The sequence below is a fragment of the Stomoxys calcitrans genome, chromosome 4 (genome assembly GCF_963082655.1).
Source record: "Stomoxys calcitrans chromosome 4, idStoCalc2.1, whole genome shotgun sequence".
In the NCBI taxonomy this organism is placed as follows: Eukaryota; Metazoa; Arthropoda; class Insecta; order Diptera; family Muscidae; genus Stomoxys; species Stomoxys calcitrans.
Genome location: NC_081555.1, coordinates 132,193,876 through 132,207,700, shown reverse-complemented (window position 1 = coordinate 132,207,700; position 13,825 = coordinate 132,193,876). Strand labels below are relative to the sequence as shown.

Sequence of the window (13,825 nt, the reverse complement as noted above, 5' to 3'; positions counted from 1 at the left end):
TTCTTAAGATTAGTCAAAAAATACGCTTGCAGTGGCTCTAGGAGTGAAAATCGGGCGACATACATATAAAAGAGCTATATCTAAATCTGAACCGATTTCTATGAAATTCACCAATAATGTCGACAGCCATAAGAAAATCCCTCCTGCCAAATTTTGAGAGAATCGGTTAACAAATGACAATTTTATTGCATTATTACTGCTAATCGGACGAACATATATATGAGAGCTATAACTAAATCTGAACTGATTTGGAGCACTCTTCTCAGATATTGTGGTATTTGACGAGAAAGCGTTGTACACAAGTTTTCTTAAGATTAGGCAAAAAATACGCTTGCAGTGGCTCTAGGCGTAAAAATTGGGCGACATACATATATATATAAGAACTATATATAAATCTGAAACGATTTCTATGAAATTCACCAATAATGTCGAGAGCCATAAAAAATCCTTCCTGCCTAATTTAGAGAAAATCGGTTAACAAATGACTATTTTATTGCATTATTACTGCAAATCGGACGAACATGTATATGGAAGCTATATCTAAATCTGAACCGATTTAGAGCAAACTTCTCAGATATTGTGGCAGTCGCCGAGGAAAGCGTTGTGCAAAATTTTGGCAAAATCGGTCAATAAATGTGCTTGCAGTGGTTCTTGGAGTGAAAATCGGGCGACATACATATATAAGAGCTATATCTAAATCTGAACCGATTTCTATGAAATTCACCAGTAATGTCGCGAATCAAAAGAAAATCCTTCCTGCTAAATTTGGAGAGAATCGGTTAACAAATTACCATTTGTTTGCATTATTACTGCAAATCGGACGAACATATATATGGGAGCTATTTCCAAATCTAAACCGATTTCGATAAAATTCATCAGTAAAATTGAGGGTCATAAGAACATTCTTCCTATCCCATTTTAAGAGAATCGGTCAACAAACGACCATTTTATTGCTGTATTACTGCAAATCGGACGAACATATATATGGGAGCTATATCCAAATCCGAACCGATTTCTATAATATTCAATTTTAATATCGAGAGTCATAAGAAAATACTTCCTGCCAAATTTCAAGGAAATCGGTTAACAAATTACCATTTTATTTCTGTATTACTGCAAATCGGACGAACATATATATGGGAGGTACATACAAATCTGAACCGATTTTTTCCAATTTCAATAGGCTTCGTTTCTAGGCCATAGAACATCCCAAAACCAAATTTTAAGACGATCGGATGAAAATTGCGACCTGTAATTTGTAAACAAATTAACATGGACAGATAGACTGACGGACATAGCTTAATCGAATCAAAAAGTGATTCTGAGTCGATCGGCATACTTATCAATGGGCCTATCTCTCTTCCTTTTGGGTGTTACAAACAAATGCACTATGTTAAGGAGGCTACCGTTGCGCACGGGTTAGCATGTCCGCCTATGACGCTGAACGCCTGGGTACGAATCCTGGCGAGACCATCAGAAAAAAATTGTCAGCGGTGGTTTTCCCCTTCCTAATGCTGGCAACATTTGTGAGGTACTATGCCATGTAAAACTTCTCTCCAGAGAGGTGTCGCACTGCGGCACGCCGTTTGGACTCGGCTATAAAAGGGAGGCCCCTTATCATGGAGCTCAAACTTCAATCGGACTTCACTCATTGATATGTGAGAAGTTTTCCCCTGTTCCTTAGTGAAATGTTCATGGGCAAAATTTGCATTTTGCAATCCATTTTCTTCGAACCTTAAATTTTTGTGGAAAATTTTTTCAATGAAAATTTAGTTTAAATTATGTATTAACACAAGTTTTTTTGTGCCTAGAAACTAAAAAGTATTTTCAAATTTTTACCAAATATTTTTTTTGGTTACTCATTTTATAAAATTGGCATTTGGTAACATATTTATTTTAAAAATTTTAAATTTCTCCTAAATAGTAACTTTAGACAAAATCATGATCAAATTTTGTTCTTAAAAAAATCATTTGTCAAAATTAAGTTTTTGTTCTACAACTGAGGAATTTTGGTTACCACCAAAATGGAAAAAAACAAATGGCCTTAGAAAAACAGTACAAACATGCCTTATATGGTTTGCGAATACAAGATGAACTTACCTTGAAACAGGTGCAGCAACGCTTCTTCCTCTATTAGTCACCTTTAACTATCGCATAAAAAAATTTCAGTGCCAAACTCGCAGTTGCTTGATACACATTTACACGTATTTGTTGTTGTATTGAAAAGAAACACATGGAGTGTACTCCCCGTACTCCCCGTTTTTTTTGCTAACCGGCATCCCTAAACACACCGACACATAAAAATGTTTTTTTCACACACTCACTTATGAGTTTTTTTCCGCAACATATTTGACAATTACCGAAAACATATTTTTCAATTTGTTTATTCATTTCATTTTACTTTCACTTATCGGACATACTTTCAATGAAGTACATTTGTTAGAATATTTAATAAGTAACGCTATATTAATCATTTTAATGCAATTTAATTCGTCTAAATGACCAAAACAACCGATCTTAAGTAAAGCTTCAAAAAAGACTAAATGACAGGAGGCCATTAGCTTACTGCTATGCATATGGATAATGATGGGTGAGCGAGAAATTGTGAGAGGCTGAGAGAATAAAAACAAAAGAGATGGGAAAACACAATGTTGACGTTTTGACCTCACAATACTGTGGTGTAATAAAGAAGAGATGAAGATAATGAGCTTGGCACTTGGATATGGAAGTATTTGAGCATTATAGTATCGAAAAAAAAGGAATTTTAACACCTATTTTTGTGAATTTATAATGCGGATGAGAATAATAACATTACTATAATGTTAAGAACATCGATAGTAAATTTGAGGGCGGTACTATAATCGCTTTTAGAGAAATTTTTTCATGATTACTTTTTTCGATAATGGATTTTGAAGCTAGACCAGTAAGGAAAGGCTAAAGTCGGGCAGTGCTGACTTTATAATACCCTACACCTACCCTATAAATTCAAAAGTGGGATTATATGGAATTCTGAACGAATTTTGAAGGACCTCGGCGGATGTATTCAGATAGGTTATTAAAATTACTGTATCAAATTTCGAGCGAAGCAAATATTGGGTTGCCCAAAAAGTAATTGCGGATTTTTCATATAGTCGGCGTTGTCAAAGACAACCCAACCCCCCAAATCAACCCAAATCGGACATACATATTTAACGACCATGGCAGTAAGGGACTCAAATGAAAGGTATTTTGGAGCCGAGCAATCGACACCCACTTTCGGGACCATGTTTTTGGGGGTCAACCCCACCCTCTAAATCCACCAACGACGACCCTGGGGCCCTACCCGCTACCAAAATCGCCCTGAGAATATCGGGCTCTAATAAATTCTCGTAGAGCAGAGGTTAGCGTTCCTCGTAGAGCAGAGGTTAGCATATCCCCCTATGACGCTGAATGCCTGGGTTCGAATCCTGGCGAAAACATCAAAAAAAAACAAAATTTAAGCGATGGTTATTTGTGAGGTACTATGCCATGAGAAAAAAACTTCTCCCCAAAGAGATGTCGCACTGTGGCACGCCGTTCGGACTCGGCTATAAAATGGAGGCCCCTTATCATTGAGTTTAAACTTGAATTGGACAGCACTCATTGATATGTGAGAAGTTTCGCCCTGTTCATAAACGGAATGTTCATGGGCAAAATTGCTTTTGTAAAAAAAATTGGAATACATCTAGCATTCTAACTTAAATGATCCTAAACCCTCCGATCGAATTCATAGACCAATAAAGATCATATGGGATTCACATAAAGTCGTTCATGTTTGTCTACTTTAAGTTAAGCGACATGGGTTAGGTTAGGTTAGGCAATTGAGATACCACAGTAGCGACAGACCAAGGCTATTGGTGGGAATCAAACCCACGACCCCTGCACTGGTAATCCAAGCACGCTACCAACTCGGCTACACCACTTTCGTAGCATGGTATTTCACTAAAAGCTCTTTAATTGTCAAAAATAAATATTTAAATGATAATTTTTTCCATATATTGTAAAAGAAGGCGTAGTGAAGCGTGCCCGATTCTGTTGGTAAGTTATTTAATCCTGTGGAACAGTTACAGTGTAATGCATTATTTTTTATATATTTCAATCATTATTATATTTATTATACTGGTCTTTGCTAATTTTAGGCTAAATTTTCATTCACTTGATATCGTTCGCCTCCTCTCTACAGTCACTTTGGGTTGATGAATAAATTGCAGCACTATGTGATTTTCACCAATCAAATCTTCCATTTTTGCATCTGATGAAAATTTGTATCTCTTAATGAGTCTTGCCAAAGCGACTTTTAAGTTGTATTCAGCATATCGAATGCCTGTAATGACATAGAATTTAGAAAGATAGTAAATATTTTATTGAAAATTAAATTTTTGATTTTATTTTTCTGCCTTTTGCCTCAGGGTTCAAATCCTGAGTGAAGCCAAAACCATAGGTGAAAATAAAGTTGCTTACACCCAGTCTTGGTGTGTGGGTTTTTTTTTTTTGGTGGGAGAATGTGGTAAATACCTATACTCACCTATACATGAACGAATTCCTTTCGTAAATGGTATAAATGCAAATGGATGTCTCTCCATGCTATTGCTGCTTAAGAAATTGTCTGGATTGAATTTGTGGGCATTGGGACCCCAAATATCCTTGCTGCGATGCAGGCTATAGATATCAATTAGTATTCTTAAACCTTCGGGCAAAACAACACCATTGCTCAGTTTCAAATTGCCACCTTCAACTTTGCGGCCCACTTGAGGTACTATGGGCAATACTCGCATTGTTTCATTTAAGATCATATCAAGGTATCCAAGTTGGCTTAAATGAGCATAGGTGACGACAAATTCGCCATTGTCATTGTTGGGGAAAATATCGCAGACATGTTTGTAGGCTCGTTCTTGAATTTTCGGATGCATGGCCAACATTATTAGGGCAAAATATAAAGCGGTGGAGTTAGTTTCAAAAGTCTGAGTAAAAAAGAAAGTATGTTGACTATCAAAATTGTACTAAAATATTGAACTTACTCCAATAAATAGTTGAAAAATTCCTTCTGTAGCTTCTTCCAGTTTGAGTTCATTTCGTTCAACTGCTCTATCCAGTGTTTCCATGGGCGTATCAATATTTGGAACATAACTTGGATCGGTTCCTCGTAGTTTGGTATAATTTTTTTGTGACTGCAGTAGAATATTTGGTATAGTTTAATACTGAGATTAATATTGATTTCTTTGAGTAAGAAGGCAAAATATCTGAAATGAGTTCGACCGGGCTAAATGTTGGATACAATTTTGTATGCAGTTTTTGTCGAAGAGGATATAAGAGTATATTTGCTTCAAGACAATGGGCCTTTATTACAAAATGTGAACTTGTGTTTGTTTTTAGGTTTGTTTGTTTGTTCAGTATAGACTCAAAAACCGATTATCTTGAAATTTTCACAGATTATGTAGGTTGGTCTGGAAGGAAACATAGCCTACATAATTTTTTGATATCGGAAGGGGGACGGACCCTCCCCCTTACCCCAAAAGTACCACCCAAAAATAAAAGCCTTCCGATCAGGACAGTATGGGATTCAAATGAAAGGTATTCAGAAGTAGAATACGAATTTCAAATTAAAAATTGGGTCCAAATAACTGGGGGGACGCTCCAACTCCAAAACCCCCTAAAATAGGTTCATTGGACGAGCATGTCAATATGGGACTCAAATGAAAGGTATTCGGGAGTAGATTACGAATATGGTCAGGAAGAAGAAATATGCTATATAATTTGTTGATATCGGAAGGGGGCGGACCCTCCCCGTTACCCCAAAAATACCACCCAAAATCACAAGTGGACCGATAAAGACAATATGGATATGAAATGAAAGGTATTGAAAAGTAGAATACGAATATGGTACTAAAAATTGGGTCCAAGTACCATGGAAGTCGCCCTTACCTCAAAATGTCTAAAAACATGCAAACTGGTCTTCCTTATCAATATGGGGCTTAAATGAAAGGTATTCGGGAGTAGATTACGAATCTGGCATGCAAAACCAGATCGAAGTGTAGGAGGTCACTCCACCCCCCAAAAACTCCCCAAATAGGCATATAACCCATCATGACTCTATGAGACTCGGTTTGTTCGTTTGTTCCGTAGAATCAAAAAATGAAACATAGGTTATATAATTTTTAGATATCGGATGGTGGCTGACCCTCTCCTTTACACCAAATACGCCAACCAAAACCATAAGAGGACTGATGGACATAATATGGGTATCAAATGAAATGTATTGAAGACTAGAAAATGAATAATGTATTACATTTTGGGTCAAAGTACCTAGCGAGCCTCCCCAACCCCAAAACTCCTTTAAACATATATATTCGGCGTTCCTATCAATATGAGACTCAAACGAAAAGTATTAGGCAGTAGATTACAAATATGACATAAAAAATTTGGTCCAAGTAATGGGAGGTCACCCCACCCCCAAATACTCTCTCATGGGCATATCAGCCGATCATGGCTATATAGGCTTCAAATGAAAGATATTTGGGAGTAGATTAAAAATATGACATTAAAATTTGCGTTCAAGTCAAGGTGGCTCTTTTCCTTCAAAAATACATCGAATAGATTAATTGACCCATTATGGCAATATGGGACTTTAATGAAAGGTATGTGAGAGTAGAAAACGAATTTGATATCCAATTTTGAGGGTACTCCCTACATCACCCCTTAAAGAGAACTTAAATTTCGACGATATCAATATGGAGCTCAAACGGCATTTGGGAGTAAAGAACAAATTTGATATCTATTTTCAGGGCAAAGTGCCGGTGGCCTTCCCAGCCTCAAAACACCCTCCATACGGTTCATACTTACCGACCATGACAATATGGGGTTCAAAGTAAAGGGATTTGGGATTGGACACAAATTTGATTTCCATATTTGAGTCGAAATGTCTCCCCTAAAAAGCACTTCCAATTACCCTAATTTCAAAAATACAAGATCTCTGAGATTACATATGCGATTAGTTCGAAGTTTTTTGCACTCTAACAATCACCAAAACAAAACATAGTTTCTATTGTTGGGGATGGGTGCCGCGGGGACCGCCCAAAACCTGCCAAATGAATATAAAGACCAATCATGACAATATAGAGCCACCCCAAAATACCTCCCTTTTATATAAAAGCAATTTGGGGTGAAAATGTATTGATTTTTGTAGCACGAATTCGATTTCCACATTCAGGGCGAAGTGTTGCCACCCTAAAAAGATATTAGAGAGTTAAAGAAGGCGCAGCGTAGCGGGTCCTGTCCAGCTAGTCTATGATATAAAAATGGAATTGTTGTGCTTTTTTTGTTTGCTTGTTTCTTTATTTGTTTGTTTGTCTGTTCCGTATAGACTGAAGAACTGAACATTTACATGAAATTTTCACAGATGGTAGAGTTTAAGCCTCCGGTGAAAATAGGGTACTTTAGTTTTTCATATCCGAAGGAGCGGCGGACCCTCCCCCTAACCCCAATTTTCGAAAACGCCGGATCCCGGAGATGTGTGCATAGATTTTAGCAAAATTTGATCATTTCATGGTAAAAACACGAAATTGATATAAAATTATGGGGTCAAATAACCTGGGGGGACGCCCCATCCAAAACTCAACCGAACTGGACACTTTACCGCTTTTGGCAATATGTGTATCAAAAGTGTGTTATTGAAGAGGGGCTTACAAATGTCACCTTAAGGGTCGAGTGGGACAATATGGGAATCAAGTGAAAGGTATTTAAAAGTATAGTCAATAGCTGATATAACAATCTGAGGCGGACACCAGTCTGTAAAGGACTGTCACTTTTATCTAACCTAACCTGTGTACTCAAAACAACAGATTTTGTTAGTTGAAATAGCAATAAGAAATGTTTGCTAATACAGCAGCCCCATGTTTGCTGAAACAGCAGTAATGTCTGCTTTCCCATTTTCAGCAGACAAAACAACTGTTTTAGCAAACATTTTTGCTGTAGCAAATTTGGTTAAGGGTATAAAATTTTGGTCAAAATTACAGATCTTAAATCGTCAGATCGATCTATATGGGGGCTACGTAAAGATATAGACCGATATGGCACTTCTTCGAACTTAACCTGTCTGTATACAAAAAAAAAAAAAAAAAAAAAGAAAACCTGTGCAAAGTTTCAGCTTAACATCCCTATTTTTTAAAATTATAGCAAATGGAATGACAAAATCAATATACCCCCCTCCTCCGGTGGTGGGTTTAAAAAGTGATATTTTCATGTTGTACTCTCACCATCGAAATGAATTGATGAATGCCTTTCGTCACCTCCAAAGCCTTCTTGAAGATACTCTTCTCAGCAATTTTACGCACAAATGCAACTAAGTATATAAAATTGCTGGCTAGATGAGAAGCATATTCTGCGGCCCTTAGTGGAATAGAAATGTATTTAAAATTATAAATTTTTCCAATTAGAAACAAATCATACAAATGTTATGCACCATTACTTACTCGGAGAAATTAAGTAGAATTTCTTTTACATCGCCATCAACTTTATCCAAGTCTCTGCCTATCATTGTCTCTGTATATTTAGAAAGAAGAATAGTAAAATATAATTAGCGGTCGATTGGTAACACATCGGCTTATTTATTTCTGATCCTATAGCTATACATATTGTAAGACCATTAAGACGTGTCTGTTGTGCTTTATTCTTTCAATATATTATTTTCAAGCTATATTGATTATAACAATGGATCTATTTAACTAATATTTGGTAAAAGTTCAGTTTCTGCCTATAATTATGCTACCTCCGTAGATATCTTATAATTGACTATATCTAGCTTTCTAGCATTCTGAAAATATACTTACCGAACGATGCACTCAAGGTATATTCACGCGTATAGTAAAACAATGGAGTGCTCTTATCATTTTTAATATCTTCATCAATGTTGTGGAAAAGGGTTTTCATTTTCTTGTTAAAAACTGGTAAAATCGCCTGTAGTTTTCCAATTTTGAAGGATTCATTGTAGATTTTTCTCTCATGGTACCAGTTATCACCTAAAGCAGTAAAAAATAATACTTTGTTACTAATGTGATTGATGATAAATTCCAAACTACTGAAATCGCTACTCTAAATTTCCACACAATGGTGGTGGGTAGTTCGACTGGGATACCATTATAAGGCATTTTTAATTGAAAACTTTCTACATAAGAACGTATTTTTAAAGTCAAGAAGTAAAGGAAGGTGAACAGTCTATATGTTATCTGCTATGGACCTATTGGGTGACTTGGGAATGTTTGGAAATCAAAAAACGGTTCTGATTGGTTTTAACTTGGCAGTATCCTGGCTTATCTTGGTCTTCCTTCATCTCAAATATGGACACATAAACTCACCCCACAGTGTCAACTGGGCAGCTATCTTGTAGCTATACAAAATTTTAAGCGGCTATCGCCACGCGTTCGACCGCTATCGTGATGTTGACCGAAGGACGGTTGGACGGACGGACAGTTATATCGACTCAGAACGTCCAGACGATCAATAATATATGTACTTTATGGGGTCTTAGACGAATATTTCGAGGTGTTACAAACGAAATGTCTACATTAGTATACCCCTATCTTAAGGTGGTGGGTATAAATATGAAGAAGATTGAAGATTGAAGAAGAAACAGATCCCACCTTTGTTGACAATCTCCGAAAACATTTTAATTACCATTACTTGCATATCTGCACCTGAAATGTCCAAACTCTTTATAGAAGGGATTCAGGGCAGACATTACTACCAAACACGAAGTGGCTTGATGGTTCTGGAAAGGTTTCACAACAACTTCGAAAGTAGAAGCCTTATAAAGGGTGATTTTTTTGAGGTTAGGATTTTCATGCATTAGTATTTGACAGATCACGTGGGATTTCAGACATGGTGTCAAAGAGAAAGATGCTCAGTATGCTTTGACATTTCATCATGAATAGACTTACTAACGAGCAACGCTTGCAAGTCATTGAATTTTATTACCAAAATCAGTGTTCGGTTCGAAATGTGTTCATTCACCGTAACGTTGCGTCCAACAGCATCTTTGAAAAATACGGTCCAATGATTCCACCAGCGTACAAACCACACCAAACAGTGCATTTTTCGGGATACATGGGCAGTTCTTGAACGGCTTCTGGTTGCTCTTCACTCCAAATGCGGCAATTTTGCTTATTTACGTAGCCATTCAACCAGAAATGAGCCTCATCGCTGAACGGTGAATGAACACATTTCCAACCGAACACTGATTTTGGTAATAAAATTCAATGATTTGCAAGCGTTGCTCGTTAGTAAGTCTATTCATGATGAAATGTCAAAGCATACTGAGCATCTTTCTCTTTGACACCATGCCTGAAATCCCACGTGATCTGTCAAATACTAATGCATGAAAATCCTAACCTCAAAAAAATCACCCTTTATTATAGACGCCATGCAAGAGGCATGCATTTGGCTGTGGAATTTTGGTTGGACCGAAACTGTAATACCTTTTCTCCAGGTCAATTCGGTGGCTGAGATGCTATCCAAATCCACACAAATGCCAAATTCTGCAACATCAACCTCATTTGCTTGCATTTTTCGACATAAGATAAGGTCGATCACGATCATCCAGGATCATCGGTTCCTAGAGGCTTTAATTTTTGCTGGTCCGGCCGAACTTATCACCCTTTTACTTGTTATATATAAGACTAGCTGGACAGGGCCCACTCTGCTGCCACTTCTTTCAATTTCTTATTTAACTGAGCCCTATACTGGCACAGTCAGGAAAATAGTCCTGTTTGGGGTGCTGGTACGGCCTTTCAGATATTTCGCCCCAAAGTGGATAACATATTGGTGCTCTCTTTCTTTCATTTGAGCCTTATATTGCTATGGTCGGTAAATATGTCCGGTATGGTGGTGTTTTTGGGGGTGAGATGGACCCCCATGTATCAAATTCGTGCTCCTATCTCAAATACCTTTCAGTTGTGTATAATCTGATATAGCTCACGCCCCCTCTTTTCAACCTAAGCTAACCTTACCTACTATTGAGGTAGTTGGTTGAGGATTGTAAATGGGCCGTATCGGTTAAGATTTGGATATAGCTCCCACATAAACCTATCTTCCGATTTCAATTGTAGAGCCCCTGGAAGCCGAAATTTTTGGTCGATTTGGATACAATTTTGCACATATTGGGTTGCCCAAAAAGTTATTGCGGATTTTTCATATAGTCGGCGTTGACAAATTTTTTCACAGCTTGTGACTCTGTAATTGCATTCTTTCTTCTGTCAGCTATCAGCTGTTACTTTTAGCTTGCTTTAGAAAAAAAGTGTAAAAAAAGTATATTTGATAAAAGTTCATTCTAAGTTTTATTAAATATGCATTTACTTTCTTTTAAAAAATCCGCAATTACTTTTTGGACAACCCAATAGTTTTCTGCTCCTCTTCTTATTTTCAACAACTGTGCTAAGTTCGGTCCAAATCGGTTTATTACCTGATATTGTTCCCAAATAAACCGGTCTCCCTATTTGACCATTTGAGCAAGCCGAGATTCTTGTCCGATTTAGGTGAAATGTAGTATTCTGTTATGACTTTCATCAAGTGTACTAAGTAAAGTCTAAATCGGTCAATAACCTGGTATAGCTTCCATATAAACCTCCCGATTTGTTTTCTTGAGTCCATACAAGCCGCAAATTTTGTTCGATTTGGATGAAATTTTGCTGGCGGTATTCTGTTACGAGGTATTTTGTTCTGGAGGCTACCGCAGCGCAGAGGATAGCATGTCCGCCTATGACGCTGGACGCCTGGGTTCGAATGCTGTCGCGACCATCAGAAAAAATGTTCAACGGTGGTTTTCCCCTCCTAATGCTGGCAACATTTGTGAGGAACTATGCCATGTAAAACTTTTCTCCAAAGAGGAGAGAGAGTCTTACATTGGAGAGAGAGAGACTCGGCTACAAAAAGGAGGCCCCTTATAATTGAGCTTAAACTTAAATCGAAGAAATTTGCCCCTGTTCCTTAATGGAATGTTCATGGGCAAAATTTGCAATTTGCAAATTCTGTTACGATTTTCAACAACTGTACCAAATACGTTGGCCTCCATGACCCCGTCAGGTATATATATTCTTGATCCTCATGACATTTTAGGTCGATCTAGTCATTTCCGTCCGTCCGTCCGTCCGTCCTTCTGTCTGTCGGAAGCACTCAAACTTTTGAAGGAGTAAAGCTATGCACTTGAAATTTTGCACATATACTACATTCTAGTGTAGGTCTGTTTGGATTGTAAATGGGCTAAATCGGTCCATGTTTTGATATAGCTGCCATATAAACCGATCTTGGTTATTGAGCCTCTAGAGGCCGCAATTATTATCCGATTTGCCTGAATTTTTGCACGTGTTGTTTTGATTTTTACTTTGAGCTTCTAGAGGCCGCATTTTTTATACGACGTAGCTGAAATTTTGCACTTTATGTTTGGTATTACTTTGAGAACTGCGATAAGTATGGTTCAAATCGGTTTATAATCTGATATAGCTGCCATTTAAACCGAATTCGCGATTAGACTTTTTCAACTTCTAGAGGGCGCAATTCTTATCCAATTTTTTGAAATTTCACATGTCGTGTTTTGATATCGTTTCCAGTAACTGTGCTAAGTATGGTTTAACTAGGTTCATAGCTGCCATATAAACCGATCTCCCGATTAAACTTCTTGAGCTTCCAGAGGGCGCAATTCTTATCCGATTTGGCTAAAACTTTGCAAGTTGTGTTTTGGTATAACTTCCAGCAACTGTGTCAAGTTTAATTTTAATCGGTTCATGACCTGATATAGCTGCCATATAAACCGATTTCCCAATTTGGCTTTCTCAGCCCCAGGAGGGCGCAATTATCACTCGATTTGGGTTGGTAATTTTTTATGACTTCCACATCAGTCAATAACTTTTTTATTTATTTTTTTATTGTCCAATTTCGCCGAAATTTGGGACAGTGAGTTGGGTTAAGCTGTTCGACAACTCTCTGTAATTTGGCCCAGATCGGCCAAGATTTGGATATAGCTGCCATATAAACCGATCTCTCGATTTAAGGTTTTGGGCCCATAAAAAGCGCATTTTTTGTCAGATTTCGCCGAAATTTCAAAACAGTGAGTTGTGTTAGGCCCTTCCATATCCCTTTATTGTTGGCTCAGATCGGTTCAGATTTGGATATAACTGTCGTATAGACCGATTGATCGATTTAAAGTCTTGGCCCCATAAAAGACACATTTATAATCCGATTTCGCTGAAATTTGACAGAGTGACTTATGTTAGGATTTTTGACATCTGTATCGTATATGGTTTCGATCGGTCTATATTTGGATATAGCTACCAAAAAGACCATTATTTGGTTATACAAATTCTATTAGACCATTCAATATCCCAATCGAATTTGCTCCAAATCGGGCAATATTTCTATATAGCTGCTAATCGGGCATAAATTATCCATTTTTCATCGGATTATTATGAAAGGTGAATTACATATATACCCGAGGTGGTGGGTATCCAAAGTTCATCCCGTCTGAACTTAACGTCATTTTACTTGTTTTTCTTAAAAATTTCGATTCAATTTGATAAAACTTACTTACGTTTTTTTTTAACGTTCTCACACAGTTCTTTCTTTTACCTCTCAAAGTGATTAAACCTCGTCCGATAACATGAGCTATTCCATCATATACAAGATCGGGCTTATTTATGCATAATTTTGACGTTAGAATATCTTTTACCACTTCGGGATCGCTGGTAACCAAAAACAAATGTGGTCCACAATAGATCATGACATTCCTTCCATAGTATAAGGCAAAGTCTGAAAACTTTTTGAG

At 37.3% G+C, this 13,825-nt stretch overlaps 1 protein-coding gene across 1 annotated transcript; it reads right to left on the bottom strand.

Moving 5' to 3' along the window:
* Positions 1-4,082: 4,082 nt before the first annotated feature.
* Positions 4,083-13,825, bottom strand: LOC131997190 (probable cytochrome P450 313a4). Its single transcript, XM_059367711.1, has 7 exons — positions 13,630-13,825; positions 8,844-9,032; positions 8,487-8,556; positions 8,271-8,403; positions 5,037-5,186; positions 4,544-4,979; positions 4,083-4,342 (listed from the first exon to the last, which is right to left on the bottom strand). The coding sequence occupies exons 1-7, from the start codon at positions 13,778-13,780 to the stop codon at positions 4,167-4,169; spliced, it is 1,305 nt and encodes a 434-aa protein (XP_059223694.1). The 5' UTR covers positions 13,781-13,825; the 3' UTR covers positions 4,083-4,166.